This window comes from Macaca thibetana, chromosome 18, assembly GCF_024542745.1.
Source record: "Macaca thibetana thibetana isolate TM-01 chromosome 18, ASM2454274v1, whole genome shotgun sequence".
NCBI lineage: Eukaryota > Metazoa > Chordata > Mammalia > Primates > Cercopithecidae > Macaca > Macaca thibetana.
This window is the reverse complement of record NC_065595.1, coordinates 33,857,050-33,876,990: the sequence shown is the minus strand read 5'-3', so window position 1 is coordinate 33,876,990 and position 19,941 is coordinate 33,857,050. Positions and strand designations below refer to the sequence as shown.

The window sequence follows — 19,941 nt, the reverse complement described above, 5'->3', positions numbered from 1 at the left end:
GTGAGAAAACAATTTAATGAGATGTCAATATGAAAATATTAATTGCAGTTATTAAAAACTGCTTGCCATTTCAAGCAAATTAGCATGCAACAAAATAAGTATGTGCATCAATGACTTTCAGACCTTTCTTCATAACCATAGGTTTCTATGGCAATGCTTCAGGTGACAGGCTCCAGAACCCCACTTCCTTTCACCTAGGCCACTCCTCTCCATCTACTCATAAGATCTTATATGAAAGAAAAAATTTCACCAAAGATGATTTTAAAAGAATAGGAACCAGAGGCAAGGAGGAAAATAATTTGTATATTGTTTACATGAAGGATTAACTAAAATCAAATTTGTGATTTTATTAAATATTTTTCAACTCTGAAAAAAGTAGCACAGTAAGGGACACAGCTTGACCAGTTATTAAAACATAGTATAAAGCCTCCATAATTAAAATAGCATGGTATTGACACTTAAATGGACAGATTACTAATAGAACAGAATAGAAAGCACAGAAGTAGATATAATTACACACAGGAATGGGGGTTTTAAAAGTGCCTTATAAAAGTAAAAGAGCTGAATTATGAAATGATCCTTTACAGACAGAAAAATGAAAAAGCCCCCAAATTCTTGGAGGAGGAAGGCTCTGAATGGAATCTTTACTTTCCCTCTTTCTATCCATGGTGTTGGATTTGCCTGAGCTAAAATAAAATGCACTCACTGTAACTTTGTGTTCCTTTCTAAATTCAGGTAATTTGGGGCAGCCGGACAGCAGTAGAGTTTCTGCTTCATGAAGCCTCCATTCACCACCAAGCTCTTCAAAGCACCCCCTCCTCCCCAGGTCTGGCCCTCAGCCTCAGGCTCTGCATCTCTCCTGCTGTGGGCCAGTTGTTCCTGGACTGTAATGTAAAGGCTCTTCAGAGGCCACAGGCTCTTCCCAACCCTCACCAAGGCCTAAGTCCAGATATATATGAAAGCAGAAAGCTGCTCTATGTGTGGCTAGCACTCCACCTGGATTTAAGCCCCAGAATTCGGATTGTTCTGAGGGCGGTGTGGTAATCACAGAATTTTAAAACTCACCAGGTTGTTCTAATATGTAGCTAAGATTGAGAGCAGCCACTTTACATTTTTAGCTCTTTCTCTCCATGAATTTTGGTAAATCATTCTCTGATGATGTGTGAATAAAAGAATGTTAAGTAAAAGCATTTATAAGTTACAGTGTTATGTATTAATATCACAACCTTCAGAGTGGGGAGAACACAGGGTGAATTTGAGGAGGGATGCTCACATTTTAGCTGCTAATCAGCAGCACATTTGTGCTAGGAACACAGTGAGGCCTTTTGTTACAAATGTTGATTTCAGATCCATCTACCTCCTTCATGTTTCTTCTAACAGCTCTATTGTGGCAAATTACAGAAAGTGCTGATGGTCTCACACTGGTATTCTTAGGTGAGCACGTTTCATAAGGAAGTATCCCTGTTAGCCAGCCGGAGTTGGAGGGCTTCCCCTCCACAACCCTCTCCCGCAAGAAAGCACAAAAAGATACTCTTTTTGAGCAGCCATGCATTCTGTTTCTGTATCTTAACGTAAAAGCATGCTAACCTGTCCACAATCCCTTGGGGGTCACCTTTTAAAAATATTTTTGTAGTTAACTTTATAATATTTTTAAATTTCTACACTTTGTATTTAACTTTTAATTTAAACTTCAGTTATTTAAAAATATGTTACACTTATTTTAATTCATCAGTTCATATCAGTGGTTTTTAAGTTACCTGTACTAGCCTTTAGTATCCAGTTTCATTTACACATTAAAAAATAATATACACTGAATTTTATAAATTTCTATCTTGCTTAGTACAAAGTTTTATTTAAAAACTATCATGTGCTGCAGAAGAAGGAATTCAGGTTTGAGTTTTACAAAATTTATTCTAGTAGTAAGAAAAGCTCCTGATTTATAGATTTCAGTTATCCTCTAATTTGCCTTCAAATCCTAAAGGATTAGAAGAGGAAATGGGGCAAGGGGCCTCAAGAGGAAAGTTTTGCAGACCTCTTAGGTTCTCCCAGGGTCTAGAAGTCCATTTTGAGGTCATATATATGTATTTTACTTGTGCAATTTTATATTTTGTTTCTCCCTGACAGGACTATGTACACTTATTAGCAGGGATCGGTACAGTTCTTAGATGCTCCCATAAAAATTCAGCACCATGCTAAGTACAGGGTAGGGTATTAGTAAATAATTCTTGCAGGCCAGGCGCAGTGGCTCACACCTGTAATCCCAGCACTTTGGGAGGCCGAGGTGGGTAGATCACAAGGTCAGGAGTTCAAGACCAGACTGACCAACATGGTGAAACCCTATCTCAACGAAAAATACAAAAATTAGCCAGGCCTGGTGGCACATACCTGTAGTCCCAGCTACTTGGGAGGCTGAGGCAGGAGGATTGCTTGAACTCAGGACGTGGGGGTTGCAGTGAGCTGAGATCGAGCTACTGCACTCCAGCCTGGGCAACACAGCAAGACTCCATCTTGAAGGAAAAAAAAAAATTCTTCAACTCAGACGAGGCTTTACCATTAAGTTGAAGAAGTCCAAGCTCTACAGCCCCTTCAAAGGCCCCAGGAAAACTCTAGCAATGTATTTACTTGGTCATGTGTATACAAATACAGATAATTGTAGAAAATGCAGCATATACAATTATAAACAAATGCACTATTATTTTTTCATAGGAATTGTGAAAAACAATTTATCGGAATGCCTGTGTTTTCCAGGCACAAACCTGTAGTGGTATTGAGGCAGGAGAATGGGGTCTGGAGGCAGGGAACATAAGGCCAATTCATGCTGACTTCCTAGAACTAAATCAAATGGAAACACTTCAGCTATGACAGGAAATAGCCTCTCCATTTACATAGGGCATACACTAAACAAATGACTCTGTCATCTTCATTTACATAGTGTGTACACCAAGTAACCAATGGAAACCTCTAGAGGGTATTTAAACCCCAGACAATTCTGTAACGGGGCTCTTGAGACCCTATGCCTGGGCCCGCTCCCACCCTGTGGTGTGTACTTTCATTTTCAATAAATCTCTGCTTTTGTTGCTTCATTCTTTCCTTGCTTTCTGTATTTTGTCCAATTCTTTCTTCAAGATGCCAGCAACCTGGACACCCTCCACTGGTAACAGTACTACAAACAGCAGATTTGTGAAACTGCATGCTCTTTAAGTTCTTATCAACTGTTCTAGAAAAATGAATTATCTTTTGTTGTCACTATAGAAAATATTTCAATGCCGGGCGCGGTGGCTCACGCCTGTAATCCCAGCACTTTGGGAGGCCGAGGCGGGCGGATCACAAGGTCAGGAGATCGAGACCACGGTGAAACCCCGTTTCTACTAAAAATACAAAAAATTAGCCGGGCGCGGTGGCGGGCGCCTGTAGTCCCAGCTACTCAGGAGGCTGAGGCAGGAGAATGGCGTGAACCCGGAAGGCGGAGCTTGCAGTGAGCCGAGATTGCGCCACTGCACTCCAGCCTGGGCGACAGAGCGAGACTCTGTCTCAAAAAAAAAAAAAAAAAAAAAGAAAATATTTCAAAATATGAAGACACACTCAAGAAATGCAATAATACAAACAGTACATTTGAATACCTTTACCTCTCTTTAGAGCTTAAAACACTATCCCCTTTCAGCTCTTAGACCTTCAAAGGAAATAAATTGGTGATGGTATTGCCAAGTTAATAAGAGCAATTAAAATGTAACCTGGCAGTGCAGTTACTGTTCTTCCAAGAGATGGCAGGGCCTGATGGGAAACGTCTTGGGTTGAGTCAGTTTGGAGTCTTAATTATTCAATTTTTAGTGAACAGTCTGTGGCCTGATTTCCCTTTAAAAAATAACAAGTTAGGAGGTGAAAAGATTTCTGCCCTGTATTCCTCAGGGGATTCTGGAGTGTAGCTTTTTGGGGGAAAAAGTTACATAAAAGACGTTTTAATATCCCTAAAAAAGTCAGCACCCTAATACAAACAGTACGTTTGAATACCTTTACCTCTCTTTAGAGCTTAAAACACTACCCCCTTTCAGCTCTGAGACCTTCAAAGGAAATAAATTGGTGATGGTATTGCCAAGTTAATAAGAGCAATTAAAATGTAACCTGGCACTAGTCACAAAATAAGTAAAATGTAGTAAGTTTATCATACACAAAATACATTCAATTACAAAATATACTAATGAGCAGTTTAAAACCAGGTTGATTTCAAACTAGAAATTCAAACCGAGTGAAATGTATGAATGAGCTCATGCTGGCAAATACTTCGACGCCGTTGGTCTCATAATTTTATCAGCTTGCATTGTTTCACTGCTTTTTACATTTTTAGTTGCATTCATGGTCCTACTGAGGAGGCGAAATGTTCGTATTTGGGCTTAAGTAGGGGCTAGGAAAGTGAGAACCATTTATGTCAACCTAAGATTTAATAATTAGATAATTTCTATCCATTTCCATTAATTAAAAGGTAGTATAATAGCACTTAGTAAGTGCTCAGTATTGCTCTGATAGCTTTACATATATTCTAATCCTTAAAACTGACAAACCCAAAAGGAAAGCACTCCAATTAAACTCATTTTACACAATAGGAAACTGGAATACAGAATAATTAGGTAACTTTGCCAAGATCATACAAGCAACAGAGAAGGCGGCAGAATTCAAACTCAGGCAGTCTGGCACGGAGCCCATACTCTTAACAATGACCTCACTATCCTGGCTAGACCCTGCTCAAAAATCTTAATTTCAATTCCAAGTGAGGTGGAACATCTGGTTCAGCTTCCATTCTATTCTCCTTCCAGAAACATCATCCCAAACCATAGAACACTTGGCTTTCCTTGCACTTCTGTCAGTATCAAAGGAGAATATCGTCCTCCATCTGGTGAGCATATTAACTGATCCTGTTTACATTTGCTTCTAAGAGTTGGAGGCGTTCCATGTATTAGATTAATCCAATCAACAAATATTGAGCACCTATCAAAACACTGAGGTAAAGGAGCGAAGAATCCAAAGTCCTTCCTTGCCCAGAGAAGGTTTATCGCCTAGTGAAGGAGACAGATAAGCTACCTCTGCCAGGCAGTGAGATAATTGCTACAGTGGAGGGAAGCACATGCTACTAAGATAGCTCCTGACAGAGGAAAGGACCCGGAGCTGGGGAGGGCAGGACTGATGGGAAAGTGTTCCTGGAGAGGTGGCTCTTAACCTTGGCCATGTATTAGAAACATTTGGAGAGACTTTAAAAGATTGCCAACCCCAGAACACAAACCAGTCTTATTACATTAGAACTTCTCATGCCCTAAAGCAGTGATCCCCGAAGAGCAGCATTAGCAGCCCCTGGGAATCTGTTAGAAATCCCATGCCATATCTACTAAACCAGCCCTCAAGGGAATTTCAATGCATACTAAAGTCTGAGCAGTGGTTCTGAAGCTTAAACAGGCATCAGAATCCTTTTAGGGTTGCTTAAAATACAGATCGTTGTATATAAAGTGTACTGAGACCCAGACTGCTAGGTCACCCCCAGAGGTTCTAGTTCCGTAGGTCTGCGGTGGGGACCAAAAATATGCATTTTTGACTGGTTGCCAGGGTGCACAATTAATGAGAACCACTGTCCTAGAGGAAAGGATAGCCAAATTGGAATCTGAAAGGTAAGAGGTGGCAAGCTGAAGGATGTGGATAATGGGATGAAAACATATTCAACGATACTCAAGCACCAGCTACATGCCAGGCGCTGCTCTAGATGCTAGGACTCCTGGAAGGAACACAGCAAAGTCCCTCTCTCAGCTTACCTGTCCAGCAACACAGACAATAGACATTGTCTGAAAGTGACAAATTCAATGAAGAGCCTCCTACACTCCTTTTTCCCCCCTCACACTTCCCCCCCCCCAGTGTGAGGGGGGGGAAAAGGAGTGTAGGAGGCTCTTTGAGTCAGGCAAGAGCTCTCTGTGAAGACAACTATGGCAGACTGATGTTTGTCCTACAATATCCCTTTTTCCCATCTTACAAAGCAGAATGTGAGCAGGGCACATGGCAACCCAGAATTAGACTACATCTCCCAGCCTCCCTTACAGTTCTGAGACCACAGGGCTAAGTTACTACCAATGAGATGTAGGCATTAATTTGGAACTTACAGGAACCTTTCTGAGGACGATTAGCCCTTTGTCCCTCCTTTTCCTCCCTTCCTCCATCCTGCTGCTTGGTTTGTGAACGCTGCTAACTTAGACTGTAAGGACAAAGAACATGTCCCGGGACTGGCAGAGCAGTAAGCCAAAAGGAACCATGGTCCCGTAAGACAATGGAGCAGAGCCTGTTTACCAGTCCTGGATAGCAAATACATGTCTCGATTATTTAAGCCACTGACAACTTGGGTTGTCTTGGTATTTGTGGCGGAACCTAATACTAGTTCAATGGCTTTTAAGTAGAGCCCTAAAAGAAATAAGGGAGCAAAGCATGTAGATATCTGGAGGAAAAAGCATTCCAGGAGGAAAAAACAACAAGGGTAAAAGCTCCTGATGTGGGGTCATACTCAAGAGTATTTGAGGAACAGCAAGGAAGCTAGGGTGCCTGGAATAAAGGGAGAATGTTAAAGATGAGGACAAGGAGGTATTGATGGAGGGTTCAGATGACAATAGGGTTATTTTTAAAGTAAATAGTCGTTCATTCATATAAAATATGTACATAACCATGTACATTTTGAAGAATAAGGAAAACATCTTTGTAATCACCACCAAGGTAAGGAGAATGTTGCCAGGACCTGGAAGTCTTCCTCTGTGGCTCCTCCTCTTCCCTGCCCCAGAAGCAACCACTATCTCCAATTTTTTTTATAATCAGCACGTAGCTTTATTTTATAGATGCAAAACCTATATCTATTTCTCCTGATGAAACCGCTGGGTCTACTGGGTGTGCACATGCATAAATTTACTAGATCATGCCAAACTTTTCCAGAATAGCTTGTTCTACCATAGTGAATTAAAGTTCCCTTTGCCCCGCATTCTCAGTGCTTTTATATTTCAATTAAAAGTGTGTAATGACTGAAATGTACACTTTAAAATGGCTGGTGGTAAATTTTATGTGTCGTACAATTCAGACATAAAAGTGTGGAATGGCATCTGTTTTTCCCTGATTACTGAGATTAAACACTGTTTTACGTTTATGAAAATTTTCAGATACCTCCTATGTGAACTGCCTATTCAGTCTTTCATCCATTTAACATTTCACAGCCCAGCTGGGTGCAGTGGCTCACTCCTGTAATCCCAGCACTTTGGGAATCTGAGGTGGGCAGATCGCTTGAGCTCAGGAGTTTGAGGCCAGCCTGGGCAACACGGTGAAACTCTGTCTCTACTAAAAATACAAAAACTTAGCCAGGTGTGCTGGTGCGTGTCTGTGGCCTGAGTTACTTGGGGGGCTGAGGTGGGAGGCTGCAGTGAGCCGAGATTGTGACACTGCACTCCAGCCTGGGTGACAATGAGACTCCATCTCAAAAAAATATATATTAAAAAATTTTTATAGTCTGTCTCTTAATTCACAGGAAAATTTTGCATTTTCTGAATTCTAGTCCTTTGTATGATGAATGTTGCCAAGTATCTCCTCACAGCATATTATAAGCCTTTTCACTCTTTATGGTATCTTTAGAGGAAACTTTTTTTTTTTTTTTTAAACAGTCTCCCTGTCAACCAGGCTGGAGTGCAGTGGCCTGATCACAGCTCACTGCAGCCTCGACTTCCCCAGCCCAAGTGATCCTCCCACCTCAGCCTCCCAAGTAGCTGGGACCACAGGCATATGCCATCATGCCCAGCTAATTTTTAAACTTTGTAGAGACAGGGTGTCCCTATGTTACCCAGGCTAGTCTCGAACTCCTGGATTCAAGCGATCCTCTTGTCTTGGCCTCTCAAAATGCTGGGATTACAGGTGTGAGCTACCTTACCCAAAGTAGGAGGCAGTCTTTAACAGAGTAAAATCATAAAATTAATGCAGAAAAAGCATTTGATATAATTTAGCATCCATTTTCCTACGAATAGGAGTGAATCGTCTTACCTGATGAGGGTTATCTCTTAACTACATTAATCTGTTAACAAAACACTGCATTCACAGTTATTTTAATTAATTTATTTTTTTTTGGAGACAGGCCATGATGTCCAGCCTGCAGTTTTTCTGATGTAAAACCATCATTAAATTCCTGGGATAAATCCAACAAATCAATATTTTGTTATCCTTTTTAAAACTTCATGTTCAGTTTGCAAGTATTTCAAATTTTTATAACTGTAATATCAGTGATACTAGCTTATATTTTTTCTTTTTCATACTATCCTTGCTGAGTTTGGCGTCAAGGTTATGAGCTGGAGAGCATTCCATTTTTTCCTTCTTCTTAAAATGAGCGAGGGAGTATTCCCCACCCTCCTCCCCTGAACCACCTCCCCACTCACAAACGGCTTTCGGTTAAACAGCAGTTACTCTCTTTGAATGTATGAAGAACTCACTGGTGAAGTAAGCTGAGCCTGGAGCTCTCCTTGTGGGCAGAGTTGTCCATTCATTCAATTGCTTTACATGACTATAAGACATTTAGATTTTCAATCTCGAGTCAATTTTGGGTAAATTATACTTTTCTATTACATTCACTCCAACTACATTTTCAACTTTATTGGCATAAACTTGTACATATCTTTATGTCTTTAATGGCTACAGCATCTCTAATTATGTTTCGGTTTTGATTACTGATGGTTAATATTTGTTCCTTCTTTTTCTTGATCAGTTTCACCAGTTTGTATTTTTATTAATCTTTCCAAATAACCACTTTTAAGTATTATTTGTTTCATTTATTCATACTCTTATTTTTTCATTTTTAAAACTTACCGTGGTACTCTTACTCTAACAATACAGATGTTTGTCTCATCCATTTTCAGCCTAGCTTTTCTAACACATATTAATACACTTGAGGTTATGAACTTCCCTCTAAATAATACTCTAGCTGCCCCCCCACCAAAGTTTTGATACATCGTGTTTTCATTGTCATTCAATTATAAATACTTTCCATTTCCAATATATCTTCCTCTTAAGGTTATGAGTTACTTAGAACCACGTTCCTTAAGTTCCAGACATGACATTTTTCAAATGATCATTTTACCACTGAACTTTAGCTTAATTCCACTGTGGTGAAAGAACATGCTTCTGTATTTCCAGTCTCTGAAATCTGAAATTTATGGCCTAGTATTTAATAAATGTCCCACCTGTACTCAAAATGTATATTCTACAGTTGTTCGATATAATGTTCCACATGTTCACTAAATCAAGCTTGATAATGTTCAATTCATCTATACATTAATTTTTTTCTATCTATTGCAACGGGAAGTGTGTTACTATTTCCTGCAATGACTGGAATTTTTATTCTCCATGCAGTTCTGACATTTTCTACACTATGTCTTTTGGGATATTATTACTAGGTGTGTATAATATTTTATTTATTTATTTTGAGACACAGTCTAGCTCTGTCACCCAGGCTGCAGTGAAGTGGCACAATCTAGCTCACTGCAACCTCCAACCTCAGGCTCAAACCATCCTCCCACCTCAGCCTCCTGAGTAGCTGGGACTACAGGCACATGCCACCACACCCGGCTAATTTTTGCATTGTTTTGTAGACAGGGTTTAGCCATGTTGCCCAGGCTGGTCTCAAACTTTAAGATAGTTTTATCTAGTAATAATTCTGTGGCTGTTTTGTTTGATACTAATATAACTGCATCAGAATTCTCTAGGTTACAATTTGCTCAGTGTAGCTTTTGCTATCTTTTAAATTTCAACATTTATTACTCTTATGTTTTATGTCTTTTATAAACAGCATATTATTTAATATTTGATCATCTTTGTCTCATAACTGGAGCATTTAGTCTATTTTCACTTAGTGTAAAAGTGAAACATGCAAGGACAGATGAAAACTAGAAAAAAGTCAAAGGCAAAAGCTAGAAATCAAAACACCATCACAGAAACGAAGAATCCCATTAATGAGCTCAACAGACTGGACCCAGCTGAGTAAAGAGCTGATGGACTTGAAGAAATGTCAGTAAAAACCGTTAAAACTGAAATGCAAAGAGGAAAAATGAAAAAATGCACAACAAAATATTCAAGAGCTATGGGACAGTTACAAAAGGTGTAATTCACAAATGGGAATACTAGAGGGAGAAGAAAGGGAACAGAAGAAATATGTGAAATAATAACAGAGAATTTCCCAACATTAGTGATAGACACCACACCACAGATCCCAGAAATTCTGAGAACACCAAAAAGGGTAAATACCAAAAAAGTCTACACTTAGGCATATGATATTCAAACTGCAAAAAAATCAAAGAGAAAATCTTCAAAGAATCCAGAAGAACAAAACACTCTACCTATACAGGGGCATAAATAAAAATTACTTTGTACTTCTTTTCAGAAACCACGTAAGCAATAAAAAAGGAGTAACATATTTAAACATCATACCAGAAGTCTTAGCTAATGCAGTAAGATAAGACAAGGTATGCAGACTGGGAAGAAAGAAAACTTTCTTTACAGATGGGATGATTATTATGATTATGAAGAAAATCCAAAATAATTGATGGGGAAACTTCTGGAACTGATAAATGATTACAGCAAAGTTGGAGAATACAAAGCTGATATACAGAAGTCCATTGCTTTCTTATATATAAGAAATGAACAGTTGGAATTTGAAATAAAAACACAGTATCATTCACAATGGCCTAATTTACATTAGTATTTCATTACCAAATGCAATACTTAAGTATAAACCTAACACAATATATACAAGATCTACATGAGGAAAATTATAAGACCCCAATGAAAGAAATCAAAGGACTAAATAAGTAGAGAGATATTCCATGTCTATGAATAAGAAGACAGTATCATCAAGATGTCAGTTCTTCCCAACTTTATCTACAGAATCAACACAGTTCCAGTCAAAATCTCAGCAAGTGATTTTGTGGATTCCTACAAACACAACAATGACGAACAATGTCTGAGGACTGACTCTACGTGACTTCATGACTAACCATAAAGCTATAGTAATCAAAACAGTGTAGTATTGGCAAAAGGAGAGACAAACAGATCAATGGAAAAGAAAAGAGAGCTCAGAAATAGACCCCCATAAATACAGTCAACTAGTTTTGTTTTTGCTTTTTTTTTTTTGAGATGGAGTCTCGCTCTGTTGCCCAGGCTGGAGTGCAGGGGCATGATCTTGAGTCACTGCAATCTCCACCTCCCAGATTCAAGTGATTCTCCTGCCTCTGCCTCCTGAGTAACTGGGACTGCAGGCACGCACATCACCACACCTGGCTAATTTTTGTATTTTTAATAGGGACGGGGTTTCACCATGGTGGCCAGGCTGGTCTCGAACTACTGATGTCAAGTGATGAGCCCACACCAGCCTAAGGTTCTGGGATTACAGGCATGAGCCACTGTGCCCGGCCCTGATTTTTGACTAAGGAATAAGGCAATGGTAAAAAGATATCTTTTCTCCAAATGCTGCTGGAACTGGAAATCCATATGTAAAAAAATAAATCTACAAACAGACTTCATACTCTACACAAAAATTAACTCATATTGGATCAAAGTCCTAAATGTAAGAGTTAAAAACGATAAAACTCTTGGAAGAAAAAATGAGGGTAAGTCTTCATGACCTCGAATTTGGTTGGCAGTGGATTTTTAGATATAAAACCAAAAGCATGAACAACAAAGAAAAAGGCAGATTTGGAGACTTCATCAAAATTTATCTGTGCTTCAAAGGATAGTATCAAGAAAGTGAAAAGACGATCCACAAAATGGGAGAAAATGTTTGCAACTTCGTATTTCTTAATGAAGGCCTTTATCTACAATATATGAAATACTCTTACAACTAATAAAGTCAGATAGCCCAATTAAAACATAGGCAAAGGATCTGAATAGATATTTCTCCAAAGAAATACACAAATGACCAGACCGGGCACAGTGGCTCACACCTGTAATCCCAGCACTTTTGGAGGCTGAGATGGGCGGATCACTTGAGCCCAGGAGTTTGAGACCATCCTGGGCAACCATCTGTACCAAAAAATAAAAAAAAAAAAAAATTAGTTGGGCATGGTGGAAAAAAAAAATTAGCCAGGTGTGGTGGTGTGCACCTGTAGTTCCATCTACTCAGGAGGCTGAGGTGGGAGGATCACTTGAACTCAGGAGGTGGAGGTTACAGTGATTGAGATCATGCAACTGCACTCCAGCCTGGGTGAAAGAATGAGACCCTGTCTCTAAAAAAAGAAAGAAAAAATACAAATGATCAATAAACATATGAAAAAAAATTTCAACATCATTTGATAAATGATCATTAGAGAAACACAAATCAAAACCATAATCAGATAATACTTCCAACCCACTAGGCTGGCTGTAATAGAAAATGGTAATAACAAATGGTGAGAATTGAAGAAATTGGAACCATCACACATTGCAGGGGAGAATTTACAACGGTGAACAGTCACTTTGGAAAAGCCTGGCAGTTCCTCAAAATGTTAAACATGGAATATATACAACCCAACAATTCTACTCCTAGGTATATACCATACAGAAATGAAAACCTATGGATACAAGCACATGTAAAAGCACATGTATATGAATGTTCACAGCAGCATCACTTATAATAGCCAAACTGTGGAAACAATCCAAAAGTCTATCAACTAGTCAATGAATAAACAAAGCATGGTATATTCATTCAATGTTGTTGTTATTCGGCCATAAAATGGAATAAAACACTGATAGATCTACAGCATGGATAAATTTTGAAAACATTAGGCTAACTGAATAAAGCCAGTCACAAGATCACATATATGATTCCATATGAAGTGTTCAGAATAAGCAAATACCTAGAAACAGAAAGTAGATTAGTGGTTGCCTAGTGTTGGGAAGTGTAGTTCAATGAATGGGGAGTGACTGCTAATGGGTATGTAGTTTCTTTTTAGGGTAAGAATAATGAACTAAAATTGATCAGGGTGATGATTACACAATGCTGTGAAAAATACTAAAAAAGCAATAAACCGTACACTTTATTTTTATTTATTTATTTTTTATTATACTTTAAGTTCTAGGGTACACGTGCACAATGTGCAGGTTTGTCACATATATATAATTGTGCCATGTTGGTGTGCTGCACCCACCAACTCGTCAGCACTCATCAACTCGTCATTTACATCAGGTATAACTCCCAATGCCATCCCTCCCCCCTCCCCCCTCCCCATAATAGGCCCTGGTGTGTGATGTTCCCCTTCCAGAGTCCAAGTGATCTCATTGTTCAATTCCCACCAATGAATGAGAACATGCGGTGTTTGGTTTTCTGTTCTTGCGATAGTTTGCTGAGAATGATGGTTTCCAGCTGCATCCATGTCCCTACAAAGGACATGAACTCATCCTTTCTTATGGCTGCATAGTATTCCATGGTGTATACGTGCCATATTTTCTTAATCCAGTCTGTCACTGATGGACATCTAGGTTGATTTCAAGTCTTTGCTATTGTGAATAGTGAGCAATAAACATACGTGTGCATGTGTCTTTACAGCAGCATGATTTATAATCCTTTGGGTATATACCCAGTAATGGGATGGCTGGGTCATATGGTATTTCTAGTTCTAGGTCCTTGAGGAATAGCCATACCGTTTTCCACAATGGTTGAACTAGTTTACAATCCCACCAACAGTGTAGAAGTTGTTCCTATTTCTCCACATCCTCTCCAGCACCTGTTGTTTCCTGACTTTTTGATGATCACGATTTGAACTGGTGTGAGATGGTATCTCATTGTGGTTTTGATTTGCATTTCTCTGATGGCCAGTGATGATGAGCATTTTTTCCTGTGTCTGTTGGCTGTATGCATGTCTTCTTTTGAGAAATGTCTGTACATATCCTTTGCCCACTTTTTCATGGGGTTGTTTTTTTCTCATAAATTTGTTTGAGTTCTTTGTAGGTTCTGGATATTAGCCCTTTGTCAGATGAGTAGATTGCAAAAATGTTCTCCAATTCTGTAGGTTGCCTGTTCACTCTGATGGTAGTTTCTTTTGCTGTGCAGAAGCTCCTTAGTTTAATTACATCCCATTTGTCAATTTTGGCTTTTGTTGCCGTTGCTTTTGGTGTTTTAGACATGAAGTCCTTGCCCACGCCGATCTCCTGAATGGTATTATCTAGGTTTTCTTCTGGGGTTTTTATGGTTTTAGGTCTAACATTTAAGTCTCTAATCCATCTTGAATTAATTTTCATGTAAGGAGTAAGGCAAGGATCCAGTTTCAGCTTTCTACTTATGGCTAGCCAATTTTCCCAGCACCATTTATTAAACAGGGAATCCTTTCCCCATTTCTTGTTTTTCTCAGGTTCGTCAAAGATCAGATGGCTGTAGATGTGTGGTGTAGATGTGTGGTATTATTTCTGAGGGCTCTGTTCTGTTCCATTGGTCTATATGTCTGTTTTGGTACCAGTACCATGCTGTTTTGGTTACTGTAGCTTTGTAGTATAGTTTGAAGTCAGGTAGCATGATGCCTCCAGCTTTGTTCTTTTGACTTACCTGTCTTGGCAATGCGGGCTCTTTTTTGGTTCCCTATGAACTTTAAAGCAGTTTTTTCCAATTCTGTGAAGAAAGTCATTTGTAGCTTGATGGGAATGGCATTGAATCTATAAAATTACTTTGGACAGTATGGCCATTTTCATGATATTGATTCTTCCTATCCATGAACATGGTATGTTCTTCTATTTGTTTGTGTCCTCTTTTATTTCACTGAGCAGTGGTTTGTAGTTCTCCTTGAAGAGGTCCTTTAGATTCCTTGTAAGTTGGATTCCTAGGTATTTTATTCTCTTTGAAGCAATTGTGAATGGGAGTTCATTCATGATTTGGCTGTTTGTCTGTTACTGGTGTATAAGAATGCTTGTGATTTTTGCATATTAATTTTGTATCCTGATACTTTGCTGAAGTTGCTTATCAGCTTAAGGAGATTTCAGGCTGAGATGATGGGGTTTTCTAAATATATAATCATGTTATCTGCAAACAGGGACAATCTGACTTCTTCTTTTCCTAACTGAATACCCTTTATTCCTTTCTCTTGCCTGATTGCCCTAGCCAGAATTTCCAACACTATGTTGAACAGGAGTGGTGAGAGAGGGCATCCCTGTCTTGTGCCAGTTTTCAAAGGGAATGCTTCCAGTTTTTGCCCATTCAGTATGATATTGGCTGTGGGTTTGTCATAAACAGTTCTTATTATTTTGAGATACGTTCCATCAATACCGAATTTATTGAGAGTTTTTAGCATGAAGGGCTGTTGAATTTTGTCAAAGGCCTTTTCTGCATCTATTGAGATAATCATGTGGTTTTTGTCTTTGGTTGTGTTTATATGCTGGATTGTGTTTATTGATCTGCGTATGTTGAATCAGCCTTGCATCCCAGGGATGAAGCCCACTTGATCATGGTGGATAAGCTTTTTGATGTGCTGCTGGATTCGGTATGCCAGTATTTTGTTGAGGATTTTTGCATCGATGTTCATCAGGGATATTGGTCTAAAATTCTCTTTTTTTGTTGTGTCTCTGGCAGGCTTGGGTATCAGGATGATGCTGGCTTCAAAAAATGAGTTAGGGAGAATTCCCTCTTTTTCTATTGATTGGAATAGTTTCAGAAGGAATGATACCAGCTCCTCCTTGTACCTCTGGTAGAATTCGGCTGTGAATCCGTCTGGTCCTGGACTTTTTTTGGTTGGTAGGCTATTAATTATTACCTCAATTTCAGAACCTGCTATTGGTGTATTCAGGGATTCAACTTCTTCCTGGTTTACTCTTGGGAAAGTGTAAGTGTCCAGGAAATTATCCATTTCTTCTTGGTTTTCTAGTTTATTTGCATAGAGGTGTTTATAGTATTCTCTGATGGTAGTTTGTATTTCTGTGGGGTTGGTGGTGATATCCCCTTTATCTTATTGTGTCTATTTGATTCTTCTCTCTTTTCTTCTTTATTAGTTTTGCTAGCGGTCTAACAATTTTGTTGATCTTTTCAAAAAACCAGCTCCTGGATTCACTGATTTTTTGGAGGGTTTTTTGTGTCTCTATCTCCTTCAGTTCTGCTCCAATCTTAGTTACTTCTTGCCTTCTGCTAGCTTTTGAATGTGTTTGCTCCTGCTTCTCTAGTTCTTTTAATTGTGATGTTAGGGTGTCAATTTTAGATCTTTCCAGCTTTCTCTTGTGGGCATTTAGTGCTATAAATTTCCCTCTACACACTGTTTTAAATGTGTCCCAGAGATTCTGATATGTTGTATCTTTGTTCTCATTGGTTTCAAAGAACATCTTTATTTCTGCCTTCATTTCGTTATGTACCCAGTAGTCATTCAGGAGCAGGTTGCTCACTTTCCATGTGGTTGAGCGGTTTTGATTGATTTTCTTAGTCCTGAGTTCTAGTTTGATTGCACTGTGGTCTGAGAGACAGTTTGCTATAATTTCTGTTCTTTTACATTTGCTGAGGAGTGCTTTACTTCCAACTATGTGGTCAATTTTGGAGTAAGTGCGATGTGGTGCTGAGAAGAATGTATATTCTGTTGATTTGGGGTGGGGAGTTCTGTAGATGTCTATTAGGTCCCCTTGGTGCAGAGTTGAGTTCAATTCCTGGATATCCTTGTTAACTTTCTGTCTCGTTGATCTATCTAATGTTGACAGTGGGGTGTTGAAGTCTCCCATTATTATTGTATGGGAGTCTAAGTCTCTTTGTAAGTCTCTAAGGACTTGCTTTATGAATCTGGGTGCTCCTGTATTGGGTGCATATATATTTAGGATAGTTAGCTCTTCCTGTTGAATTGATCCCTTTACCATTATGTAATGGCCTTCTGTGTGTCTTTTGATCTCTGATGGTTTAAAGTGTGTTTTATCAGAGACTAGGATTGCAACCCCTGCTTTTTTTTGTTCTCCATTTGCTTGGTAGATCTTCCTCCATCCCTTTAATATGAGCCTATGTGTGTCTCTGCATGTGAGATGGGTCTCCTGAATACAGCAAACTGATGGGTCTTGACTCTTTATCCAATTTGCCAGTCTGTGTCTTTTAATTGGACCATTTAGTCCATTTACATTTAAGGTTAATATTGTTATGTGTGAACTTGATCCTGTCATTGTGATATTAGCTGGTTATTTTGCTCGTTAGTTGATGCAGTTTCCTCCTAGCATTGATGGTCTTTACATTTTGGCATGTTTTTGCAATGGTTGGTACCGGCTGTTCCTTTCCATGTTTAGTGCTTCCTTCAGGATCTCTCGTAGGGCAGGCCTGGTGGTGACAAAATCTCTAAGCATTTGCTTGTCTGTAAAGGATTTTATTTCTCCTTCACTGATGAAACTTAGTTTGGCTGGATATGAAACTGTGGGTTGAAAATTCTTTTCTTTAAGAATGCTGAATATTAGCCCCCACTCTCTTCTGGCTTGTAGAGCTTCTGCTGAGAGATCTGCTGTTAGTCTGATGGGCTTCCCTTTGTGGGTAACCTGACCTTTCTCTCTGGCTGCCCTGAACATTTTTTCCTTCATTTCAACTTTGGTGAATCTGACAATTATGTGTCTTGGAGTTGCTCTTCTCGAGGAGTATCTTTGTGGCGTTCTTTGTATTTCCTAAATTTGAATGTTGGCCTGTCTTACTAGGTTGGGGAAGTTCTCCTGGATGATATCCTGAAGAGTGTTTTCCAACTTGGTTCCATTTTTCCCCTCACTTTCAGGCACACCAATCAGACATAGATTTGGTCTTTTCACATAATCCCATATTTCTTGGAGGCTTTGTTCATTTCTTTTTCCTTTTTTTTCTCTAGACTTCTCACTTCATTTCACTCATTTCATCTTCAATCATTGATACTCTTTCTTCCAGTTGATCGAGTTGGTTACTGAAGCTTGTGCATTTGTCACGTATCTCTTGTGTCATGGTTTTTATCTCTGTCAGTTCGTTTATGGCCTTCTCTGCATTGATTATTCTAGTTATCCATTCTTCCATTCTTTTTTCAAGATTTTTAGTTGCTTTGCACTGGGTACATAGTTCCTCCTTTAGCTCTGAGAAGTTTGATCGACTGAAGCCTTCTCCTCTCAACTCATTAAAGTCATTCTCCATCCAGCTTTGATCTGCTGCTGGTGATGAGCTGCGTTCCTTTGTAGGGGGAGATGTGCTCTTATTTTTTGAATTTTCAGCTTTTCTGCCCTGCTTTTTCCCCATCTTTGTGGTTTTATCTGCCTTTGGTCTTTGATGCTGGTGACGTACTGATGGGGTTTTGGTGTGGGTGTCCTTTCTGTTAGTTTTCCTTCTAACAGTCAGCTGTAGGTCTGTTGGAGATTGCTTGAGGTTCACTCCAGGCCCTGTTTTCCTGGGTATCAGCAGCAGAGGCTGCAGAAGATAGAATATTGCTGAACAGCGAGTACTGCTGTCTGATTCTTGTTCTGGAAGCTTCATCTCAGGGGTGTACCCTGCCGTGTAAGGTGTGAGGTGTGGGTCTGCATCTCAGTTGAAATGCAGAAATCACCCGTCTTCTGTCACTCGCGCTGGGAGCTGGAGGCTGGAGCTGTTCCTATTCAGGCATCTTGCTCCCGACTCTAAACCGTACACTTTAAATGGGTAAACTTTATCTGTGTTAGGGAGTTGAAATGTGTCACACCATTAGGGGGAAAAATATATATACATATATATGTATGTATGTTGGAATCCCGACCCTTCATTCCTCAGAATGTGACCTTACTTGGCAATAAGGTCTTCATAGGGGTAATCTAATTAAATGAGGTCATTAAGGTGGATCCTAATCCAATATGCCTCTTGCCCTAACAAATAGGGGAAATTTGGACACAGACAAACATGCATAGAAGGAAGACTATATAAAGAGACACAAGGAGAAGACTGCCACCTACAAGCCAGTGAGAAAACCTGGAACACATTCTTCCCTACGAGTCCTTAGAAGGAAACAACCCTGCTGACACTTTCATTTCAGACTTGTAGCCTGCAGATCCTGAGACAACACATTTCTGTTAAGACACCCTATTTGTGGAGCTTTGTAAAGGCAGCCCCAGCATATATGTAAAGCTATATATGTAAAGCTTTACGTGTGTATATATATACACACACACAGCAATCCACATACTGTGTGTATATATACATATATACATGTATACATATGTACGTATAGCTATACACAAATGTACTTTACATATATATGTATAATCACACAAAGGAACATGAATATATACATATACACACACATAAACAACTTATAAGAAAGTCACTTCAAATACAATGGAATAGTTAAGTTGCAAGTAAAAACTGTTCCAGACACCTGATTAGCAAAACAAAAAATCATGGCTAGTGGAATATTAATAGTTGAGCATATCAAGGAATGTAGGTCAAGTGGCTGGGGGAAATGCCGCTGACCGGCAAGATTACACCTACATTTCCAGGGTAGAGAGAAGAAAATGAGTTCCCAAAGGTAGAAAAAGACGTGTTGGCACAATAACCAAGAAATGGAAGAGACTGTGTCAACTGCAGATGTTGAAGCTAGTAAAAATCAAGCCCAAGAGACCTGGCAATTAGGAGCACATTTGACTTCAACAAAACTTAATTCCAGGAGTGTGAGGGCAGCTGAGATTCTAGCAAGTAAACTACCTGCCAGCAACTTCAGGAGATTACCCCTGCCACTCTGTGGCACCAATGTGACAAAACCCCAACCTTGAATAAATCCAGCCTCTGACTTCTTCCACAACTATGGCTTCGACAATGGGCATTATTGAAGAAAGCTCTGCCATTTAGCTATCACTGCAAGTCTACAGTGTCCAACTCACCTCTAGTCCATTCTCTGATTCTCCAGGATTGCTATTTGAAACTGGCTGTTATCCTCATACATCATCCTTACCTCCTCCTTGCTTCTGGAACCAATCACGTCAATCACATGGTTCTCAAAGACATGAAAGTCAAAC

At 39.3% G+C, this 19,941-nt stretch overlaps 1 protein-coding gene across 1 annotated transcript in view; it reads right to left on the bottom strand.

Annotated features, from left to right (window-relative positions):
* Positions 1–284: 284 nt before the first annotated feature.
* Positions 285–19,941, bottom strand: part of PIAS2 (protein inhibitor of activated STAT 2) — a 132,396-nt gene continuing 112,739 nt past the window's right edge. The window contains exon 14 of the mRNA XM_050767960.1: positions 285–2,832. Within this exon, the coding sequence (XP_050623917.1) occupies positions 2,827–2,832 (6 nt within the window). The 3' untranslated portion in view covers positions 285–2,826. The remainder of the gene's footprint in view (positions 2,833–19,941) is intronic.